The sequence below is a fragment of the Rhinatrema bivittatum genome, chromosome 1 (assembly GCF_901001135.1).
Source record: "Rhinatrema bivittatum chromosome 1, aRhiBiv1.1, whole genome shotgun sequence".
Taxonomy (NCBI): domain Eukaryota; kingdom Metazoa; phylum Chordata; class Amphibia; order Gymnophiona; family Rhinatrematidae; genus Rhinatrema; species Rhinatrema bivittatum.
In genome coordinates this window covers 638,421,570-638,446,361 of record NC_042615.1, presented here as the reverse complement: position 1 = coordinate 638,446,361, position 24,792 = coordinate 638,421,570, and the positions used below count along the sequence as shown (strand labels likewise).

Sequence of the window (24,792 nt, the reverse complement as noted above, 5' to 3'; positions counted from 1 at the left end):
GGTTGCTGCTCCAGAGTGATGCTGCTGCTACTTTTGAATGCAACATGGCCTGTTCTTCTTCCTGTGCATTCCACTGAACATTACTTCCTTTTCCGGGCTTTGGGGGCTAGAAGAAGAAAAGGCCATGTTGCTATTGTCAGCTTTCATTAATGCTGCTGCTGTTCCCTTCTAGGCTTCGATGTGCTGACCAGAATCTGCAGCAGCGTTAGTGGAAGAGTTATCTGCGTCTTGCTGGGGTGAAAGGGGGAGAGAAGAGCAGCCGGGCCAGCGGGAGACTGGGAAACCCGTGACACGCCAGCTGGTGCTTGGCCTCACAGTGGTTGAGAATCACTAGCTTAGCCTTTCCTTCCTCTTTCCATGAACAAGTAACTCTCTTCTGAAAAGGTAATAGTCTTCACCATGTGCCTAATCTGCTTGCCCAGAGTCTGGAAATCTTTGTGGCTTGGATGTTGTTTCTAGCAAGTTCATTGGTTCCAAGATTGGATGATAAGTTCAACTTCAGCGTCCTTACTTTTTCATTGATTCCACTGAGTATTTGATGCTGTAAAGTGGGTGAGGCTTCCTTGGTAGTTGCTAATTCCATTTTTATTGTAGCTAATTCAACTTTATGGTGAGCTAACTCCATTTTCATTGAGTTGTGTACAAACAGAGCAAGCCTTAAGCTTCCCAATGGTTTGCTTCAAGATAAAGGCTCCACAGTTGTTACATTGAATAAGTGTTCTTGTTCATTTGATAGAAAACTCCTTTAATCTGATTTAAAATAAAAAAAAAAATAGCAAGTTATCTTGTTAGTCTTGCTGAGGTATATAATTGCTATCTGCATCTTTCTTCAAAATGCATTATGGCGTTAATGCCATAATGCATGCGAAAAATGCTGTAGTGCATGGCACGAATGCAAATTTTTTTTGGGGGGCGGGATCGGGGAGGATTTTTGGGTGGGAATTAGTTAAATTAGAGGACACATTACACTGTGCGATAGTATAACGCATGCTATCGCACTGTCTCAACGCCAGAGATAACTACACCTTTTTCCCTGGCATTAAGCTGTGCGATATGCCCGAAATGGCCATAATGCAATTCCCGATACATTTTTGGAATTGCATTTTGGCCATTTCTGGGCTTAGGGGGAGAGGGGTGGAGGAGAGAGAGAGACTCTGGGGAGGACCTCGCGGTGTGCACCTATTTAAATCTCTATAGAAGGGCTGCCTAATAGATCGAGATGAGGTGTTAGGGGCCAGTTTCACATGTAGAGAGAGACGTACGAACAGCACAGTACACCTTGATGAAGATTTGACATCATTTGGAGAATCAAGCTAGGGTGAGAGAACATAGTACAAAATTTCATCTTTGTTTGACTTTCCTCACTCCAAATGATGTTAAATCTTCACCAAGGTGTTCTGTGCTGTTCGTACGTCTCATTCTACATGCGAAACTGGCCTCTAAACCCAAAACCACCAACATCATCTCATATCGATCTATTAGGCTGCCCTCCTATAGAGATTTAAATACTTAACTACTATGAGGGCCTTGTAGATAGGCACACTCCCTCCCTCAGCACAGTGCTAGCGCGGGCATTATCACTGCGTTGTTTAGGCTTTTTGATGAATCTAGGGGTATATTAGAAGAACAACCTCTGTGGTAGGGGGTTAGGGAGGGAGGGAGGTCTTTAACAGTTGAGATTATCAATGATGAAAATATTCCTTGAAACGCACTTATTCTGAGTTTATCTAATCCACTGAAAGTTAAGGGATTTTTTTTTTTCTCAAACCCAGAAAAGCAGTCTAGATTGCACACCTTTTGGTTTCAGTTAAAATTTGCCCCCCTCTAAAACCAAGGTACACATTTATGTAATTATACACAGCATCTATACTAGGCTCAAATATATATTAAACAGTAAAAGTTCACGTAACAATTCTGGAAGCCTTGTGAATCCAGGAATACCTGCAGTCAGAAGACTCTGTTCTTCCTCAACACACTAGTCTTATGGCCAGGTTAGCCCCCACCAAGTACAAAGCCTGCAGTACAATCACCTCTTCATCATCAAAAATTCCAGAAGACATTGCTGGGGCAAAGGTGGACCTTGAGGCCAGTGGGGTCAGAGAGCTATCTGCTATCTGTGTGCAGAATCGAGGGTTGCCATACAGTGGAGAGGCTGCTGGCACTATGCTGCATGGGCCTTTCCTATTGGATGGCCAGGAGTAGGTGAAGGGACTGGGTAAGTTGGCAAAGATGTATCCCTTTGGGGATCAGCAACTTCATTATGAATGAGTAGATGTATGTTATCTCGCTTTTTCAGCCCGGCCCAGATATATCTCTCAGAGGCAGGCCAGGAAGAGACTTGCCTGCTCCTTGGCCTTTTGTTGTCTAGCAGGGAGCCCCCTCTCCTCCGCTTGCCTTATATACCTCCAAGGGCAGCCTCCCTTGGAGGTATATAATGCTTGGTGGAATGCTTGAACATTGTGTTGGGGGAGGGGAAATAGTGTTGGGGAGGGGCCTGAGAGTTTGGATGAAGGCTGTGACTTAGATAATTGACTTTGAACCTAGAATGATGGCCCAGAGGTTTGGCCAGGAAGACACCTGGTGGGATGGATTATGCAACAGGAGATAAAACTGGTAGGCTTATTGCTTGGTAGTCTGCGCAGTAGGGCCCTGGTTCAGGAATTAAGATCTGGTAAGGTACAGTAAGCTTAGATGGGGCCTTGGTGCAACTGGCAGCAGGCGGTCATGGCGAAACACAAGTATAGGCAGGATCAAGAACCCAAATTAGATTCTCTTGTCAGGTATCTAATAAATGGCTGTGCCCATAACACTCAATTGCATGGTCTATGACGCATTTGTGAATTACGTGTATGCAGCGGGAGAATGATCTGGACGGGCGTCACTCATGCCTCGGTTGAGGTACTTGATATACTTGTGGTACTTTTAGAATAGAGAAATCCAGTTGATGCAAAAATAGAAAATTTAATTACCATTTTAAAGCATACAAATGCTGAATCTAATTCAATTGTTGGTTCTCAGCAAGTGTTGCCTGTATACAGGGTCTTTGCACACCAGAGAATCTCCTTTACGTAGGGTGATATGCACTTGGAGCTACATTTTGCTTCAGGCCTCCTCTTTGTTACATGAATGTGTGTCGCTGTTTTCTTCCTTTTAAACTGCTTAACAGTGAAAGGCAGATCATATTCTGCTGATATGGTTTGGCTTTTGTTTTTGCCACACGAGTAAATCTGAGATTTTATGTGTTTTGGCTTATGCCGCTTATTAAATGCTCAGGTTTGGCTTAGGACAGCAGTGGAGAGTTCAGCCTGCATTCTTCACCCCTGTTCCCACAGGCTCTATAGGGTGAAGCACCCTACTGCTTATTCTACACATGGCAAGCCAGGACTGTAAATCTAAACTAGCATCTGAGATCAGTCATGGGCAGGTCCCGCATTCCTTTTAAATCCAGAGGCAATTAGCATGCCTGAAGGTAGAAGATTTCTCATGATCTAAATAGCTCTTTGTAACCCCAAACTTTTGGCCCTAAACTTTGAACAAGTAAATAAAATTTCCAACAAATACAAAACTTTCTTATTGGAAGACCTGGATTTAAAAATGGTAATGGGAACCAGAGGGTCAGAGGACTTGGATTTTGGCAAGATGAATCGAACTGGATAGCTTTTGTCTGAACTTGAGTGGTTGAGAGATTTTGGTTTTAAAGTCTGAGCACCCAGGTTTAGAGATGGCACAGATTCAGTACATGCTCGCTCTACCACCTTTACATCCACGCCAAAAGGCAGCACCTTATGGTGTTTTGAACTTGTACTGTGCCCTCTATCACTCATAGTGAGGCACTATGAACACCAAGTCTCGAAAAGGCAGAATGGGTGCTGTCCCAGAAAAAATAAGGAATTGGTTATATAGTTCTGGGATAAGCTGTCTGACACAGGCAGAGTTCTAGAACCATTGAGACATTGATGTCCAATATAATATTGTGGTGTGCAGGATGTTGTGCTATAAGTGTTATTTCTTTGTTCAAAAGTAAATGAAACTGCACAACCTGTGTCTCTGGTGGTTGAGTAGCCCCTTTTTTCTTTGGTATGCCTGTACTTCCGATGACCCCTTAATCGATCATTAACAAGAAAAGCATTATCTTCTCTTGTGGTGCTAGGTGATTTACATATTCTGTTTGCGTGAGTTAACAATTTAATTCTAAAATGTCGCAGTGTATCTTGCAAGTGTACGATCTAACCAAGTATATAACTCTGGCCTGTTTTCTGGCATGAGAATAACTCTGTGAAATAGAGCTGAATATGCTAAAGCTGACCCAGATATCTGGTTTTTTGTTTTTTTTTTTTGTGGCATGAGAAATGATGCTATGCTTCCCTGGCTAATGGATTTCTGTGGAATGTTTGTGTGTTAATGTTCTATATAAGAAGACTTTTTTTTTTTTTTTTTCAGCTAATCATACACTTTTGATCCTAAGCCAGTGTTAAGTGTGTGTGGTTCTTAAGTCACAAAAATACCACTTTTATGAAACACTCTTTATTAATAATATCATATGAATACTGGCAAAATAAAGCCATAACATGTATTTGTGTTAGAGGAGTGTGCTACCTATATATCCAAAAAGCTGCCTCATAAAATTAACAAAATGTTTGAGCATATCTAGAACTCCAGCCTTTTTCAGAATTCCAGAGAGTATTCTACTTTTATTGACTTCAGATAACCTGCAGCTCTTTTGGTTCCATCCATAAATAAACAAATAAATAAATAAATATATAAAATATATTTTCTAAACTGGTTGCTTCTTGAATGGCAGCGACAAAACTGCTTTCTAAGCTAACAGTTGTGCTCGTCTAACACACATTTCATGTATCTATTTAAAATAACTGTTTCTGCCTATATCTGAACCATCCATTCTAAGCATTTAATGTATTTTCAGTGATATCCAGTCACGTAGATAACACCCCTGACCGTACACAGAAAGCTCCTCAGACAAGCTAGAAAATATCATGGAGCAGCAAGTAAAAAAAAGAAACAAAACAAAAAAAAGTTCCTTTAGTAATCTAAAGTGGCCAGACAAACCAAGGCATTAACTACCTTGAGGTGGCATCATGCCAACAAGTGCTACAACCCCGTCTTGGTTTGGCTCTGGCGGTGCAGTTTGCTCCTCTGGGTTTTCTGACTGCTTAGCTTTCCTAAAGAGCCATTTAATATTTTGCCTGCCTGTGCTCTGTGAGACTGTTTGGGGTGTGTCCGTGGAGTACATTCTGTAGCTGCTGGTGACCCAGCGCTTTCTGAACACCACAACTCTCTCTCTGTGAACAATTTGCCACCGCTCTTGAAGTGTGAATGAACACCTTTTATTTATGTTAAGTGACAGCTCAGCTAATCTATGAAAACGGAATATAGATTTAACTCTGGTTGAAATGCTCTAACCTGCCAGTCAGTTGTTTTTATAAAAGCAAATACCATTACAAGTGCTGTTAGATCTCGAATGGTTTTATTTGCGTTTCTGATTTTTGCTGTGGTGAGAACTTAAGGGGACTAGAAAAGGAGTTTGTGGCAGGATGACCTCCTTGCTTCATTGATTAAACATCTTGCTTTTGCCTCCACATTTATTTCCTGTAATAGCTTCTGCATTTTTCATTATAGCGGGAAGCCATTATCCTTCAGCAGCCTGCTATTCCCTCAACATCTCTTAAATGTGCTAATATGTTACACTAGTGCAGGCAGCACAGGCATGCATGAAAAACATTTTTGCATCAGCCTTGCACATTCCTTATTATGTATAAATATAGTGGTATTCTGCCTAGTATAGTGGTTATATGCAAAGACGGCTGCATTTTGAAGAGGTTGCAAAAGGACTGTCCTGTCTGGCTTGCTACATATGTTTGGTTTTTATCTTCATTATTAATCTGTGGTAGAGATGTTCTGTTGGTGTCCCCTGTAAATATGGAGGTGGAATGTTGCAATAGAAAAGTGCGTGGCATCAGAGCATGTGATTAGAGAAGTGAAAGGAGAGTGGAATAGAGAGGGACTGTTAGTAAACTGAACATGACTTTGGCCTCTTGAGTTTAAACTTGGAAGGATGAATGAGTTGAGTGTAAGCAGGCTGTGCTCTATTTAATTACTTGCTGCTTTCTGGAAAATCAGTTGAGATTAAATGTTCTTGGTTCATGCTAGAAAATTATAAGTACCTTGCCAGTTATAGAGCACCAGCCTGTGCTTAATTAGTATATTAATAATAAACTAATTACATACTGTGCATATTTATTTGAAGCTCTGGTTCAGTTGAAATTGGAGGCATTCTGCAATGCTAGCCATCTGATCTGTATCTGCTTTCTTTCCATTAGGAGCAAGTGCCACATTCATAATGGAAGTGGATGTCAATGGAGATACTCGGACTACCATATCTTCCCTTTCCTTACCTGCTGCAGCAGAAGGGAATTCTCCAGTCAAAGCAGAGACGGAGAAACCTCGCTGCTCTAGTACTCCATGTTCCCCGATGCGGCGAACTGTATCAGGTTATCAGATCCTTCACATGGATTCTAATTACTTGGTTGGCTTTACAACTGGAGAGGAGCTTTTGAAATTAGCCCAGAAGTGTACAGGAGCTGAGGCGAGTGCAGGAGAAGCTCTACCAACTTTACCCAGCTTGCGTTCCAAACAGCTGGATTCAGGACTTGCTCGTTCCTCTCGGTTATACAAAACCAGGAGTAGATACTACCAGCCATACGACATCCCAGCAGTGAATGGAAGAAGGCGAAGGCGGATGCCCAGCTCAGGAGATAAGTGCACCAAGTCCGTACCGTGTGAACCCTACAAGGCTGCCCATGGTCCTTTGCCTCTTTGTCTTGTCAAAGGAAAAAGAGTTCATTCTAAATCCTTGGACTACCTCAATTTAGACAAAATGAACATCAAAGAACCAGCCGATACGGAAGTGCTGCAATACCAGCTTCAACACCTCACTCTTAGAGGAGATCGCATGTTTGCTAGAAACAATACATGAACTTGATTTTGTGAATTTTAACCAGCTCTACACTGATGACCACACAGCTGAATTGAAAAAAAATATTCCACTTTTGTACTGTATACATAGCAAGTGGTTATAGCAGCTAAGTGTTATTTAAATCTAAAAGAAAAAAACAGTTGAGAAAAGCAAATTTAAACAATACAGATTCATGAGGATAAGAAGCAAGCCTAAACCAAGGGACATTTTGAAATAATGAAATGTTTCTATTTCTTGGACTTGAATATGGTCTAAGCAAGCTCATTTTCCGGTATTCACAATGTTGTAACTCTCTTGTTAACATTGCTCGATTATTGGGAACTTGCTATTGGTACTGGTGATTAGGAAGCTTTTGGGTTGCATTTTTTTTATCCTTTTCTGTAGCTTACTGTAAAATCTGTGTATGGTAATGATTTATTGCATCTTAGGGGAAAAAATGTGAAAATGACTGAATTGGGCCACTTATTAAAAAAGCAAACAATGGAAATAGTTTGTAACTGGTTTCACACTGGAAATTCCATATTTTGGACAAGTGGATGAAATCTAATCATGCTAAAAATACAAAAAAAGGTTGGTGAAAAATATTTTCTGGTTCTTCTTCTTTTATCTGTAAGCTTATCGTTTAAGATAAATTATCCGTTGAGAAACATTTTAGATGGTACAGTTTTATAAAACCATGACTCCAGAAATGATTTATTTTCATTAAAACTTTCTCTAGTGAGCTAAAATTTGAAATAGTTTTTTAAAAGCTCTTACATTTTCCCAACTTTTAAAAGTACTCACTTTTGATACTTCCCAGACAGACAGACAATATAAGAGGTCAAGAACCTATCCAAACTTTAGATTGACTGCCTTCAGATCTGCAGTAGGAGCTGTATTTAAACAGAAATGATTGGCCTTGTAAAGCACATTTTATGCACATGTAAATCTTGACTCGGCCATTCAGATGATCAATTTCAATATCTAGGATTAGCTACTCTGCCTGAGCCAACAGTTCTCTTGTATCTTGGACTGAAACCAGTTCAATAAATTATTACAAGTGATAGGTTTGCGGGCCCATCTTTTTCAATAATTTGCCAAACTGGAGTCTCTTTGGTTTACATCTGACTTTTACAATAAAATGCGATTCAGTCCAGTTTATTGGTAAATAGAAAATTATCAAGGCTGATGGGATGTCTTCCATGAGCATAAGCAGGCCAAGGCTGCCAAGTGATGCCAAATTGTGGAATAATATGAGGCAGACTTATTCTTTTCCCCTCTCTGTTTTCTGTATTTATTTTGATGCAATACAGTTCTAGTATCCATAATGGTTTTGAAGAAAGCTGGATGTTTATGGCTTGTGGTATCTCTTATAGAACCAACAACAAAAAAATGTACATGAATTTGCACAACTGCATAGCCCCATTCTTCAGATGTAATGTTTTGTTAGAAAGGGAAATCCTTGTGAGGCCTCATCTAGAGTACCTTGTATAGTTCTGGAGGTCTTATCACTGAAAGGATTTAGAGAGTAAATTCAGTCCTGAGGAGGGCTACAAAAATCAAGCTGAGTCTGGACTATTAGTCCTATGAAATGTCCTAAATATGTAAACCTTAGAGGAGAAGCGGAAGGGGGGTGGATGGATATGATAGAGATATTAACATACTTGGAAAGTGTATAAATAATATACAAGAAGCAAATATTTTTAAGTGGCGTGTAAGTTCTAGAACAAGATGTCATGGTACAAGGCTGCAAAGGGGAGGACTCAAGAATAACATTAGAAAATATTTCTTCAAAGAGCGTGAGGTTGCATAGAACAGTTCTCCAGTGGATATGGTAGAGGCAAAAACACCAATAGAATTAAAAAAAAAAAAAAGTCTGGCATAAGCACAGAATCCTTAGTTGCAAAATAGTGAAAGGAAAATCAGAGCTCAATTGGAGTCAATAGAATTGTAACAAGAGGTAAATTGGGCAGATCAAATGGCAGAGAGAGCAGAAGGCCCATCATATTTGATTTCTGATCTTCTAAGAAAGGGAAGTGAACAAAGACAGGACTGGTTTTTTTTTTCTCATGACATAGAGTTGTTTGGCAACTTTGAGCAAGGTGCCTGATCAAAACAAGTTAGAGATTGTACAGGTTCATACATTGCTTAATTCAGCTGCCTGAATCAACGAATGTGTTAAGACTGCATTTGGTGTGGCCTGTTTATTATTGGATAAGGCCATAACAAATAAAAAAAAAAAAATTACCTGGTAGTCTCTAGCTGTATTTTAATACACTATATCTGTCTATACTTCTAATGTGACATTCTCATGTCCATTTTAGCAGAAGACTTAAACATTTCATTTGACTGTAACTTGATTTGCAAAATCATTTTTGGTAGCCTCGACTAGCTTCACCTGCAGTATTCCACCAGTAAAGTTCACAAACCGCAATAACATTTCTTCCTTGCTGTATTTCATGCATGGATCGCTTTGAGATTAATTTTTAGGCCATACGCTTCTCTTTGGCACTAGTCAGGCCTTTATGTTCCGTGCTGGCTTTATTTTAGACTCAAGAAAATGTTATCCTTTTCCTCCATGCCTTCAAAAGTTACATAAAAATCTTTAATTACATACTCATTAACCAACGTTCTGGTCTATCTCTCATTGGTTAATGGATATATAATTAAATTCTAGCTTTTTTTTTTTTTTTTTTCCCTTTTGAGTATTTGGACTTATTTTTGATATCTTGCATGTTTCTTGTTTGGGGTCCAGCCCTTGCTATAGGAACACTAAACCATTGGCTTCACAGAGATATTTTTCATGCTGTAGAGTTCTTCTGATTTTTCATATTGTGTGAGTGAAATAATTTCATTTTGTTTCTACTCCCGATGAAAAAGTTCTTTGGAAAGTAATTTCTAACACAGTGTAAGGTTTCAAAATTACTAAGTAAATATAAATGAATGTCATTGCAGTATTCCATAGCAGTGGAATACTGTTTGTTCATTTAAAATTCTGTCTGGGGGAAACCTGTAAGTGAAGCTATTGAAAACTACCAATGGTGATTAGTTATGCATTCATTTTTTGTACTCCGCTACCTCCATACTATTGTTTGGAGGGGATTCCAATATTACATACATAATAATAAAATTATTATACTAGCAGAGGATATGGATGGATATAGATTTGTCTTTAAAATGGACATGACTGTGTTTGTTTGCTTGGTTTATCAGAATATGTCACCTTTTCTGGTTGCAGCAACACTTTTATTCGGTTATTCAGCTGGATGGATTAGTTTGACAGGAAGCTGTTCTAATTCTATATTTAACAACTAGGTCATATATGCTGGTTTATTGTGATGTTTTATGAAATAATGCCCACAGGGCAACATAATTCAATTGAAACTTGTGTTGAGTAAATACTATTAATTTATCTTTGCAACGTACAGATGTTTGTCTTGTTTAAAACAAAAAAAAAAAATACAATTTATTACTGAGGAACTGATCCAAACAGCTTGCATATCATCAAATTTTTTTTTTTGGTGATGGTTTATTGAGAAGAGAGAGGGCTTAAACTGAGAGCTTGGATTGCCCAGTGCAGATAACTTTTTTAAATTGATTATTCCTGGCACATTCCCGATCGTATTTCAGAATGAAAAGGGTGAGGTATTTATGAGGATTCTGTGCTATGGAATATGAGCGTCTTGTCCTGGCCTGTTGTTTTATTATTCAGCTGTTCTGACTGGCTACAGCAGGGCTGAGCAATTCTGGTCCATGAGACCTTCAAACTGGTCTGGTGTTTAGGATATCCACACTGAATGTTTTCATGCACTGCCTCTGTTGTAAGTATATCTCATATATACAGTGCTGAGAAAGTTTGAGAACATCATAGGATGGTCTGTATTTTAGCACAATTTATACACAAAACAGATCCTAATCTAAATCCTGATAGGGAGAACTCCATTGAATTAAATAACTTAGAGAAAAAAGATATATATTTTGATAATCTATTTAACAAACAAATTCAACAATTAGTATTCATGTGTGAAAAAGTACATGACTGTTTCATTCAGTAACTTATGGAGCCTCCTTGAGCAGCAATAAGTTCAGCTGAATGTTTCATGTAACTGTTGATTAGTTTCTCACATTGCCCTTGAGGAATTCTAGCCCACTGTTTCAGCTCTGACATTTGAAGGTTTCCTTGCATGAACAGCTCACTACAGGTCTTGCCACAATATTTCAATAGGGTTTAGATCGGGACTTTGATTTGGCCAATACAAAACATAAAACCTGTATTTTTTTCAGCCATTCTGCTGTAGATTTACTCGAATGTTTAGGATTGCTGTCTTGTTGCATGACTCATTTTTTGGTTCAGCCTTAACTCCTGGACGGAGGGCCTAACATTCTCCTTTAGAATTTTCTGATCTAAAGCAGAATTCATTATTTCATAAATGATGGCAAACTGTCCAGGACCTGATGCAGCACAGCAGCCCCTCCCCATGATACCTCCATCACCATGCTTGCCCTTTTGGGCTGAGGTTCTTATTTTAGAAGACCATGGAGGTCATTTTTCAAAATGCGGTAAGGCGTTTTCGCATGCGATAGGCCTTTAACGCATGCGAAAACGTGTTTACCGCATGCGATCGCACCATATCGTATGGTGTGATGCAAATTCCAAAAATGGGAGGAGTTAGGGGCGGAGAGTGGGCTGGGTTAGCCTCTCTGCGAAGAGCTATCGCACAGCCATAATGCAGATTTTAACTACACCTCTTTGAAATGCGTTAGGCAGTGCGATAGCGGCCGTGACCATGCGGTGAGGTTTCATCGCTATTTGCGATGTGTCCCGTAAGGCTTATTTCAGACAATTTGAAGGCTCCAGAGCCCAGGGGGGGGGGGGGAGAGAGAGAGAATGAATACCTTAGGTTTAGCACTTATTGCAGAATCTGAAATGGTATCGCAATGTGCACTAACTTAGCTCTTCGCACAGGTAATTATTGCGATAAATACTATATTAGCATAAAACACGCCCCTTTTGCTATCGCATGCGGTACTTACCGCATTTTGATAAATCCAGGCCCATGTTTGGTGAAAAACAAACAAAACATTTGTGGTTGTAACTGAAAAGTTCATTTTTTGACTTCTGTCCAGCCAACACTGTTCCAAATGTCTTATGGGTGGTTCAGATGCTCTTTGGTGAACTTGAGGCAGGCAGTAATATTCCTTTTAGGGAACAGTGGTTTTGTCCTAGCCAACCTCCCATGAACACCTTTCCTGTTCAGTTTTTATCCTGATGGTTGCTGCATGAACCTTCAGATCAGTCACAATAAGAAGACCTGAAGATCTTTAGATGTTGGTAATAATAAGTTTTGTGATTTTGTGGGTTTATTCCAGTTTACACTTAGGGTGATCTTTGGTAGAATGACTGCTCCATGGCTAGAGTCACTGTAGTTTTCAATTTTTCTGTTTGTAGACAATGGATAGATAAAAGCCCCAAATGTTTAGAAATGGGCTTTTAACCCTGTCCAGACAGATAAGTATCAGCTATTCTTTTTTTGTATGTAGTCTGAAATTTCTTTTGATGGTAGAAACTCATCATGCCACCTTTTATAGTGAAAACCAAACTCAAAACCTTTTTGACCTTTATATAGGGCAGGATGCCCAAACTCAGTCATATTACCCCGTTCTAGACCTCTCAAGATTTTTAAGACTTCTATCATATCCACACTCAGCTGTCTCTTCTCCAAGCTGAACAGTCCTAACTTCTTTAGCCTTTCCTCTTAGGGGGCCTGTTCCATTCCCTTTATCATTTTGGTCGCCCTTCTCTGTACCTTCTCCAGTGCAATTACCTTTTTTGAGATGTGGCGACCAGAATTGTACACAGTACTCAAGGTGCGGTCTCAATATACAGTGATAGAGGCATTATGACATTTTCCATTTTTATTCACCATTCCCTTGCTGCTAATTTCTAACATTCTGTTTTCCTTTTTTGACTGCTGCAGCACACTGAGCCGACAATTTCAATGTATAATCCACTATGATGCCTAGATCTCTTTCCTGGGTGATAACTCCTAACATCATGTAACCACAGCAAGGGTTATTTTTTCCCTATTTGCATCACCTTGCACATGTCAACATTAAATTTCATTTGCCATTTGGTCGCCCAATCTTCCAGTCTTACAAGGTCCTCCTGCAATTTATCACAATCCACTTGTGATTTAACTACTCTGAATAATTTTGTATCATCTGCATATCTGATTATCTCACTCATCACATTCCTTTCCAGATCATTTATAATATATTGAAAAGCACCGGTCCAAGTACAGATCTCTGTGACACTCCACTGTTTACCCTTTTCCACTGAAAAAAATTGACCATTAATCCCACTATTTCCTGTCTTTTAACCAGTTTGTAATCCACAAAAGGGCGTCTCCTCCTATCCTATGACTATTTAGTTTTCTTAGAAGCCTCTCATGAGGGACTTTGTCAAATGCCTTCTGAAAAGCCTAATATACCACATCTACTGGTTCACCTCTATCCACATGTTTATTAACCCCTTCAAAAAAATGAAACAGTTTTGTGAGGCAAGAGTAAATCCATGCTGACTGTATTCCATTAAACCATGTCTTTCTGTATGATCTGTGATTTTAATCTTTAGCTTCCACTATTTTTCCCAGCACTGAAGTCAGGACCGTTACTTTTCTTCCAGGCTGTCCCTGGGGAAAAAAGGCTTGTTGCCAACAAAATATTGCTGTACTCATAGGAAATTTCCCCTTTTTTTCCATTGGTGATGCCATCCTGCATGTCCTCGGAGAAAGAGTTGCTTACCTGTAACAAGTGTTCTCCAAGGACAGCAAGATATGTCCTCAAAACCTGCCCACCTCCCTGTGAAGTTGGTTTTGGTTTTCTTTTCTCCTAAAATATAAGACTGAGCCCTTTTGTGGACATATGGCATAATGGTGTGCGTGGGCATGCTGAGCGAGGCAGGGTCAAAGTTCTAGAAACTCTGACATTAAGTTTTCTGGGCCGGGCTCCCTCAGATGACACCCATGTAAGAGGACTGACATCCTGCTATCCTGAGAGAACACCTGTTACAGGTAAGCAGCTCTGTTTTCCTACTTTGTACATTATTTTGTCTCAAAAAACATGTAATTCTTAAAGGTATAACATTTGTGCATAAAAAAAGACTGGTTTCAATTAAACGAGTAATCATGGTAAGCACTTGTAATTCTCATTATTATACTTGGATTCACAAACCTTTTCTTAGCACTGTATTAATTGTGGATATCCTGTAATCTGACATTTCGTGGACAGCCTCCCTGCATTCTGCCAGCTGCAGTCTATTTTTTTTTTTCAGTGTACTTGAATTGTGATGCTGATATGTTTTTAAAAGTAAATTGCACCTTCTAATTTATTGTATTGGAAAATGATCTCTAAGGTGAGCTGTTCATACATAGCCTTTGATTTGACAAAATATCAAATAGTGTCTGGATCCTAAAAATGAAGAGATGGTTTTATGCATTTAAGGATTTGACATTGCTATTTTATTGACAGTTTACCCAATGGAATTGTTACTTCTAGTTATAAAATAAAAAAGATGCTATAAACATGTGTTGGGTTTTTTTTTTTTTGTAGTGACTTGCTTTGATTTGTGAGACACTAGCATAGTACATCAACGTAGTCTGCTTAAAATGCTAACGAGATTGAAATGCTCCCTACAGGTCTGTAGCACTAGAATACATAGGATATAGCTGTTGAATATGTATTACAGTATACTACTGCCATTCAAATTAAGAAATGCAGTACATTTTAGAGTCATTTTCTCAAATATTTTGTAGCTTTCTTGCTATCTGGTCTCCTAACTTTTTGTTAATCCTTTTGAGGAAGGCCTTGATGGGCTCTGCAGGGTGTTGCAGAGGTTATTTTTATATCTTGAAATTTGAAGAAAAACTCTTAACTTTAAAGGCCATTGTGTTATCTTACTTGCAGGTAGCATGACTTTTTACATTGGCCATTGCTCTCCAGCAGATGAAAATTCATTTTGTTTCTTACATAATAAAAAATAAAAAGGTGTTTTTGGAATAAAACCTGTTCTTTTCAGTTTCAACTCTGATGTGTACATATGTTTATCACAGAAGATTCCTCAGGTCAGCCTTTTATTAATTAAGAAAGTGAACTGTGTTCACATCGTAAAGCTATGTATTAACCTCTGTAAGAGAGTATTTTGGTTTCTGATAGCAACATTCACAGCATTAGGGCTGCCAGTGCTGTCTATGGAGAGAATGCAGTATGCAGGGCTGTTGCATAAATTACAATCCCTAAATATTAACCAAGTGTCGCACTTCCACATCCTGTGTGTATTTTACAATTGTGCTAACAAGTGGGCAAGATGGTGTTCAGAGTGTGATCTAGCACATTTCATATGGCTCATAAGAAGTTTAAATTTCCACCAAAGAAGCTGAAAGACATTAGCAGTTCAGTTTGGCCAAATTTCTTTGCCAAACCAGCAAGATACTTGGACAAGTTGATGATCTGTAAAATGAGAGGTTATGAAAGTAATAAAATATAAAAATAACATTGAGTGCTTGTAAGTGCTAAGCCAGTGCTGTAGCTATTAGTGGTCGAAGTTTAATGTGGAGCTCTTTCTAAAGGTGGTGGAGTTTTATTTAATGTTTGAGAAGTGGTGGATGTCCTCTGCAGTAAACATTTAGCTCTGCATTTCTACTTTTAAGCTGTTGTGAGCATGTAGGCATTTGTTAATACCTTTGTTCCAACAGAGGCAGTAGAAGGATAAATCAAAATTGGAGAAAGGGAAGCACAAATAAAAAAAAAATCTGAGCTTATAGTAAACATTTTTTGACTATTTTGCACAGCCATATATAAGTATAGATTGATACTCTTCTGCATGAGCTAATTACCCAAATACCCCAATGTAAACCAACATAAATTGATAGCAAGCTTGTTTGAATTAGCTCTGCCCTAATTCTAATTCACTGCTGGGCTTGGAAAATGTCTGATGAAACCAGGAGACTGTTATTTCTGTGAAGGTCAATGAAATTGGAGTGCTGGAACATGCAAGGATGCTGAAATTGGAGCATTTTGTAAAAGCCTGAATATGTCAAGATTTGCCATAGTGCTGTGCTTTATTAACCTAAAAAAGTGTTAAAAATGAGATGCTTTTAGTATTCCATTTTAGGAGAGATGTACTGGGTTTCCTCTCCAGACAGTCTGCATTGCATATTTTCTTTAATTGACCAGCTTTCATGAGCTTTTTGTTTTAAAAGTTTTTGTTTGACTTTCATATATGAGAACTGTAATATTTCACAAACTATACACGTTTTGGAGTAAATTCTCATGTTAAAGGGGAAAAAAACAGGCAAAATTAGAAAATTAGCAGAACATCTTAAATTAATAACAGGAGGCAAGACCCGCATTTTGCTCTTCCTTTCCCCCTCCCCAGACAAAACGCAGGACAAAGTTGTGCCTTTACAAAAGGCCACCGTTTATTTAACATAAGGTTGATCAGGCTCTGGTTCAGTTAATAGGTAATCTAAAACATCACAGCCCCACCCCCTACCACCTCCAACCAATGCACATACAACCACGCCTCGGTGGTAAGGCTAAACGATGCATCCCCCTATCTCTTATCCCGCCCTGTCCTAGCGAGGATAAGCATGCAGCCCCCCCCCCCCCCCCCCCCCATGCCCCTTTAACAACACATTAATGACCATCAACATTTGGGCTCGGGTTTTCCACCACAAACAAGGATAACCATGGTTTCCCTTGTTCCCTCCCCCTGCGTGTCTATTAAGATTTTCCAATCAACTTTTCCAATCCTTCCTGCAAAGTATTGTTAAACAAATCCATGCCTACATTAGACAAGTGCACCCCATTTTCCTATTTGCCTGTTCATTAAAAAAAAAAAATTAACTCCCCACTTCCATAAAGGTTTGCTCTTGCATTTGAGCCTAACTATTATATCGGACCATCCCACCCTTGTATTGGGCATTGTGTTCATAATCCGTGCTAAGTCCTTCCTAACTATAGCCACTAGCTTGTTACATGAGCAGACTCCTATATCGTTACTCCCCAGATGAATCAAAAGAATTTGCAGAGCACCCCAAACTTGAACAAGCCCTCACAGGTAGGACAACAATTCAACCCACTTCATTCCCCGATTACCAAACCATCTAAACTTCCACTTCAAGTCCAGCTTCAGGTGCTCCCTGTAAGGTCTCTGCACGGCCCTCTGCTGAGCCCAGTGAGCAAAGGAATGACCCACAATCCAAGCACATTCCCTATCACCAGGCACCTCCGTGACTCTGCAAAACAAGAAATGTGCCCGCACGCTTGCCTTCTGGCATAAGAGGTAAAAGCTTTGAATCTCCACCGCCCTATAGATTGCATCACATTCTCGGACAACCCCCAATTCAGCAGCTGAGGTAGCTGCCCCAATATAGAAAGAATGTGAACTGTAACTGTCCACATCCCAACTAATCTCGATATTACCAACTTCAACACTTTTGTAAATTGAAAACTGGTCAAAGGGGTACCGTCTGCATGCACCAGAAAGGGATCTTGAACACTCGGCCACAGCTTCATAAATGCCTGGGTGGAACACGGGCACGATAACTCGTCCCTTGCCGGGACTGAAGTTATGAGATGACCTTTTCCCCGTTGATCCACCTTCAATCTATGAATACATACTTGTACTGAACTGCTATATACCCAAACATGACACGCCAGCAGTCCAGCTCTGGATGCGTTCACCCTCGAATCCGCTACCAGCTCACTGATTCTCATCGCACCAAAAAAGGCAAGAGCAAACACTGTTCTAAATAGCAATAACTCATAGCTACACCAACAGACCCCCTACCAGATGCCCTGAGATGATAACCAAATCGGGGTATTGAATGGGTATCCTCTTATCCAGCACTTGACCTCTTTCCCTGTCTCTCTCCTCCCCCCCCCCCCCCCCCCCCAGTACTCTCTTTGATGATAAAACTTGTGGCTGGGTTATCCCATCCTGTGAACTTCTGAAAAAAAGAAAAACCTGCAATGTCTGAGCACACTGAAGATAAAGAATGCCCACTCTGCCATGCCTACAAAATGAATTGGACCACGCAACCCTTGCTAACAGGTCCCCCATGCCAACCTGCTGACTTTAGGAAGCGTGCCACCACACCTCTACCCACTACGTATGATGCCCATGTTGCTGGTGCCATTGATTTCTGGATCAATCTCCATGCTTCAGAAGGCTGAAACGCCATAGGTGCTTTGGAAACTGTTCTCTCATCGGATTCGCTTGCAGTCCCAATGCCCTGAAGACCTTCCAGTTGAAACGAGAAAGGGCATTGGCAATCAGATTTTGTGCTCCTGGCACGTGCCTGGCCATAATGACAACATTCCAACGCAAGCAAACGAAAACTAACTCCCTCAACAAAGCAGATATGCTTACATTTGGCTGACTGCCTGTTGATAATCTGAACAACGCCTAGGTTATCACATCAAAAGACCATTTTTTTTAAATCCTTAAGCTTAAACCCCCAGATGGCCATGGCTACCATGATGGGGAAACAATCCTAAAAAAGTGATGTTCTTGGTAGTGCCAGCCAAGGTTTAAGAACATAAGAAATTGCCATGCTGGGTCAGACCAAGGGTCCATCAAGCCCAGCATCCTGTTTCCAACAGAGGCCAAACCAGGCCACAAGAACCTGGCAATACCCAAATACTAAGAAGAACCCAAACTACTGATGCAATTAATAGCAGTGGCTATTCCCTAAGTAAACTTGATTAATAACCGTTAATGGACTTCTCCTCCAAGAACTTATCCAACCTTTTTTGAACCCAGCTACACTAACTGCACTAACCACATCCTCTGGCACCACTGACCTTGGAAAGAAACCCTGAAACCAGAGGCCCCTGTTGCGTCCGAATAACGCTCAATGTCATGGTTCGATACCTCCTTCTCCTGCATCATACATACACCATTAAACGATTTGAGAGAGGCTTCCCAAAGCCCCAGTTCATCCTTTAATTCTTCGAGTCACCCTGACACAATGTCCCGCTCTGACACCCGCAGTGGTTGAGGACAGCCTTCTGATAAAAGCACGGCCTATTGGAATCACTCGGCAGGCAAAATTAAGCGAACCTATCAAGGACTGCAGGCATTGCAAAATCACTTTTGTCGATCCCCGGACTGCCTGTACTAATTCTCTTAACTTCACCACTTTTTCCATCGGCAAGCGAGATATCATGCAGACAGAATCCAGCTCAATGCCTAAGAATATAAGCTGATTTACTAGTCCCTCGGTCTTATCCCAGTCATCAAGGTAATGCAAAATACTATCACATCCCAGATGTTGCATGGTAACCCACTGCATAAAAGTGCTGAAAGCTTAAAAAAATGCACAGTAGACTGCGCAACCCAAGAGGCAAGCAATGATGAACAAAGTAGTGCCCCTTGAAAAAGAAACCCAATAAAGGAAAACGCGCAGGGTGTATAGGTAACAACCAGAATGTGGACTCTATATCTGCTTTCGCCATTAATGTGCCCCTGCCTGCCCTTTTCAATTAGTGCCCATGGCATCAAAAGACACATATCTCACCAAACACTCGCTCTTAGGGATGAAATCATTCATGGACACGCCCGGTGGATAAGAGAGATTAAGGATCAGCTGAACCTTTCCTGGTGCTTTCTTTGGGATTACCGCTAATGGGGGGAAAAATGCATTCTCCTGAAAGGCAGATCAACGAATGGCCTTGTGACACACCCCAAATTTTAATTCCGATCACAATTTGTTGCGCGCAATACCCGCATACCAAGCGTTTCTTGTACTGCCCCCAAAACCTGGACCGTCATAAGGGATTCTAAAACCCACCCAAAAACCATTGTAAAGGAAAATTGCCACTTTTTTGTCTGCATAATGCATTAAGGGTTTGGTTAACTCTGGTAATAGTACTGGTGAATCAGCTTTCTGAATAATACCTCATGGCTTACCACCTCTGTGTGAGGCAGCGTTTGTGTCCCTGGGTGCATTTTGCCACGGGATGATTTCCATCACATGTGGAAATCAGGGAATAGACAGGTAGCCTTATTAAATCTCCAGCAAACATCTAACCCTCCTATAGCTGCTTTACTCCCGGATGCGGACTTAAGATTACTCCCAGATGCCTGAAAGGAACCCGAAACGCCTCCCCTGCTCCCTGTGGTAGATGCTCAACTAGCCCTGCTCCCTGTGGTAGATGCTCCACTAGCCCTTTGGAATTGTCAGCTCCCTTATTAGTCATTTGGATTAACCATAAGTGAATATTCTGGGTACCCCAAGACATAAAACATTTATCCGCCATTTTATCCCAGAACTTCTCATCATAATTGAGCCAAGCCCAACCTTCATAATCTTTAAAGGCTCCCAGCATGCTGTCTGCATAAGATAATATCGACGACAAAAAATCACATATATAAGAATGTTACGAGTAAACAACGTGTTGAACCCTCATCCTTGAGCAATTGCACACTTACGCTACAAAAGCTTTTTAACATTTAAACACTCGTTAGTAGTGCTTGCTCACTATGCTTAATCATGGGGTAATTCACGTTGTTTCTCTGTTGCCACGGTCTTAAAGAAACAACTATTTTTTTTTTCAATTTTTTAAAGGAGAATTTTATCACTCCAACATCATTTTAAATAAGAGAGAATTTTTGAACTTATCCTTCCAGATAAACGCTTGAAGCAAGGCATTCACCAACTTTGCTCAGCAAATGCTCAACTACCGCCCGACACCACTGGTGTTTCATGGACTTCGTCAAGGACTTCGTCAGTGGGAGCATACTGGTGACACTGGAGGAGCCTGCCCATCTGCCTCAAGTGAAAAATCTTTCTCTGTCCATGCCTCCTTCTGCGAGGTACTAGGAAATGCTGTACCTGCCATGTCTGCAACAGAAGAAGCACAACCTGCCGAACTGCCCCTGGACAATGTAACTCCCTTTTTGTATCGAGAATCATAAGTCTCAGAACAATCTGCTCGTGTGGCTGCCGGATCCCCTGAGACCCTGCCTTCTCCTCCCCACCAGTCCTGCTACCCTGTATCAGGCAGAATATTCCTGCCAAGCAAGTCTCCCCCATACCACAAGGACCATTCCCCAAAACCTCCCCAACCCCCGTAACCTCTACCTGCTCCGCCCCGTGAAGCACCATGGCTTGACCGCTGACCAGTAAAGAAACCGGTCAGAAAAATCACTGGTCCCCAGGAGCTTTAGCATTCTGAGAAGTGCTAACACTGCGAGCATTATGCTGGCTAACAGTCCGGGCACTCGCAACTTTGGGCACCTTGAGGTTAGTAGGCAAATTGCATGAATGCTAATGCTGGTCTGCCACCCGGCTGGCCTTAGAGGTGTTGCCCCTTGGGGGGTTGCTAGCAGAGACTTCCCCACTCTGAAAGGGGGCATGCCTGGCAGAAAGCACATAGTGCTGCACACTTGCCTGCCTCTTGGGCTGCGGAGCTTTTCCTTTGCTCCTGCCACTTTTAGCTACTCCCTTTTTACTAGCAGAAGACAGGGAGACCCATAGAAGTGCTGGGGGTGGGGGGGGGATGCTATCCGGAGCATAGGGAGGGAGCAGGATAGGGGGGGGGGGCAGGAAGGTTGGGTGTGCAGGCAGGAGCCAGGGCCTGGTGGGGGAAATAAAAGGTCTCCCACTGAAGCATTAAGGGAGATATCAACACCAGAGCCAGATGACTCTTCACTCAGCGAATCGGAAGGAGGGAGGGTGGGCAAAGGCCCCAAGCAATCACCTCATCGAGTTCAAGGCTGCTTTCCCCTGTGTCAGTGTCTGCAGCAGAAGGAGATGGGGGGGTGGGGAAACCATGTAGAAGGGAGGGGAAAATTGAAGGAGGCAGCCTGGTGGAATTGAGAGGAGGAGAAAAGGATGGCACACTTGCCTGGCATCGGGGGGGGGGGAGGGGTTGCCTTGACTACCGGAGCGACTGGAATCCCACGCTGAGCTGCCAACTTAGAGGCTTCTAGAGAGACTTGGACAGATGAGTCGAGAACCGGGTGGGGGCCACGATCCCTGGAACCCCGATGCATGACAGCGGCACGCGGAGCACAGAGCCCACGAAAACAAACCGCAAACATTTATCAAAATTAGATGCAGTGAAGCAAAAAAAGAAAGAAAAGGAAAGACGAAGCTTGCTGCTGCCCGACACCAAATACTTTGACATATAACAAAAGTTAGAAATGGACCAGACCTGGTGTGTTGTGGTTTGCCTTCCTAAAATGCAATTTTTTTTAGCCACACAAATTACAGATGAAACTTACAACATCGACATTTTTTCTAGAACATCACACATTAGAAACCCTTCCCCTAACAATAGTATCTGACTGTATAGCTCTTAATGGCACACTCGTGCCCAAACTCCCGGTGGGCATCCCGCTGCCCTTAAGGTCCTTCAAGGCATGCCAGTACTGAAGGCTTTTTTTCCGGTACTCTTGCCACCAGAATCTTTGTGAGCATGCTCCCTTCCCTTTCTTCCTGTTGTACACCACTTCATCTCCTCGAGTGGTTGCTCTTGGCGACCCCATGGCAGAGAGTTCATTTACCTTGAATTTAACAATCATGACCCGCCTCCATTAAAGGACCTTTTTCAAATATTTCTTAAACTATCTTTTCTTTTGGCTTATGTCTCTGTCATTCTTCTGTCATTCTGTAATATATTCATCAAATTTCATCCACTTTGCTATTTCTTGCTCTTTGTCTGTAGATTTCACTATGTTTCTCTACTCCATATATTAGCTGTTTTGTTGTGAACATAAGATACTGTTCTACAAAAAATATTTTATGAAATAAAATTGTTTTCTGTTTGGAAGTCAATAGCATTCCACATGAAGGTGCATATCAAGGATTTGAAAACGACAAGATTATAGATAAAAGCACATAAAGATTTGAACTATTTGGTTATTCTAGGACTACATTGAAAATATTGTAAATATTGAAGAGAAGGTTATGCTCAGCTGCAAAACAATCTGGAGACATTGGCTTCCTGGGTTCAGGAGCAGAAAAATGCTTTCAGCATCTCATAATGCAAAGTTATGCATGGGAACTTGAGAACATAAAGGCCTAGCTTCTTAAAATTGGCACTTGACCTATCAAAACAAAGATGGAGATGTAGTCAAGGACCTTAAACCACGTCAAATCAGCTTGAAGGTGATAGGAAAATTTGATATTGTGGTATATAGTAAGTGACATTGATAGTTTAACGAAATGGCAGTATAACAGCCCTCAATCTATATTTACCAAGGTCAGTTTTGCTTGCAGTATCAGAAGAGACATAATTAACTGCAGAAACTAGTATAAGAAAGAAATGAAAAATGACAGGGGCTAGCATAATTTCAGGAACAACGGCCTTCAGCTAAAACAAGAAAGGTGGTCTAGAAATAGAAATAAAGTGGTCTATGTTAAAATTTCCCAGGATTGTAAAATTGTGACATTTCTCTTCACCATTGCTAGCTCTTGTGACTGTACACACCATAAATTACAGAGTTACCAAAATAACCCCATACTTAACTGCACATTGTCACAAATTCCAGTTGTGTTAGCCCAGAGCGAATTATCATAATATAGGAGAAAAATGTTGTCATGAGATCTTAGTTCCCATTTACCTCTTATTAATGCCCCAACAATTCAGAAGGTCATTGTCAAAGCACCCGCATATGAAATTTGGCAAAAACTCACCTAAGTTACACCCACTTTCAAAGCAGGCTTACACACGTTTGTCTGCTTTGAAAATTACCCTACCAAATCCACCCCACACAAGTTACACCTATTATTTAGTGCTCACAGATTTTTCCTGAAAATGTTCACACCTATTGCTGGATTTTATAAAGTGTGTATATATCTCCAAACCTCTCCCCAGCTCTGCCTTCAGGGATGCCTCCACTCAGTCCGGATAAACTTATGCACGAAGAGGACATACGCGCAGAGAGGTCGATTTTAAAAGGTTCGCGCGTGCATCCATGCGCGCGGGTCCTTGGCGCCTACGTGTGGACGCGGCTATTTTATAACATGCACGTATCGGCATGCACGTGTTATAAAATACGAGACCCACACGCACATGCGCGCCGGATTTTAGGTCCGCGCGCTTGTGCAGGCGGGTGGCCTCCGCTGCGCGCGGGGGAGGAATTTTAGAAAAATATGCGCAGCGATGCGATCGGGCCTAATCCAGTTCCGTAACCCCAACCCTTTCCCTCCTCCCTCTTCCCCAACCCTTAAACCTATCCTAGCTTTCACCAATTTTTTTTTATTTCAATGCTTACTTCCCCTCCAGAGCAGAAGTATACTCTGTGCGCTGGCCGGCTGCCGGCCAGCACTTTCCCAGGGCAGCATCTAATGGCGCTGTCCTGGCCCACCCCTCCCGGCCCACCCCTCCCCTTTCTTGAGGCTCAGCATTTCTCCTCATATTGGGAGTTATGCACATGGCCAGACCCTTTCAAAAATGCGTGTGGCTCGTGCAGGACCCGGCCACGCATGTAACCTACAGATTTCACGTGCGTGGCCAATCAAAAATTCGGGCTATATTGTTTATTTTATTTTATTTATTTAGGCATTTTTTATACCGTCATTCCAAAAGAAGATCACAATTTTAGAAAGTTTACTTCTGTGCATGCAGAAGACCCTTTGAATATTACACCCATAGTGACGACTGGTAATCTGATACTATCAAAGAGATGCTGCAGATCAGATTTCCTTAAATTACAAGAGCTGCAACCTCAGGGCAAGTGATGGATAGGACTTTTGTTCCCCTAATATCCTGGATTTTGCAGGAATTTTCTGAAGCAAAGAAGG

The 24,792-nt window shown here is 41.2% G+C and overlaps 1 protein-coding gene across 5 annotated transcripts in view; it reads left to right on the top strand.

Annotated features, from left to right (window-relative positions):
- Window positions 1-10,575, top strand: part of C1H5orf30 (chromosome 1 C5orf30 homolog) — a 51,967-nt gene extending 41,392 nt beyond the window's left edge. For 3 of the 5 annotated variants that reach the window (XM_029572452.1, XM_029572427.1, XM_029572462.1), the window contains exon 2: window positions 6,339-10,575. In XM_029572452.1, the coding sequence (XP_029428312.1) occupies window positions 6,359-6,994 (636 nt within the window). In that variant the 5' untranslated portion in view covers window positions 6,339-6,358 and the 3' untranslated portion in view covers window positions 6,995-10,575. Of the gene's footprint in view, window positions 1-172; window positions 385-6,338 lie in introns of all 5 variants that reach the window. The other 2 variants (XM_029572444.1, XM_029572435.1) reach the window with 1 other exon arrangement.
- The last annotated feature ends 14,217 nt before the right edge of the window (window positions 10,576-24,792 follow it).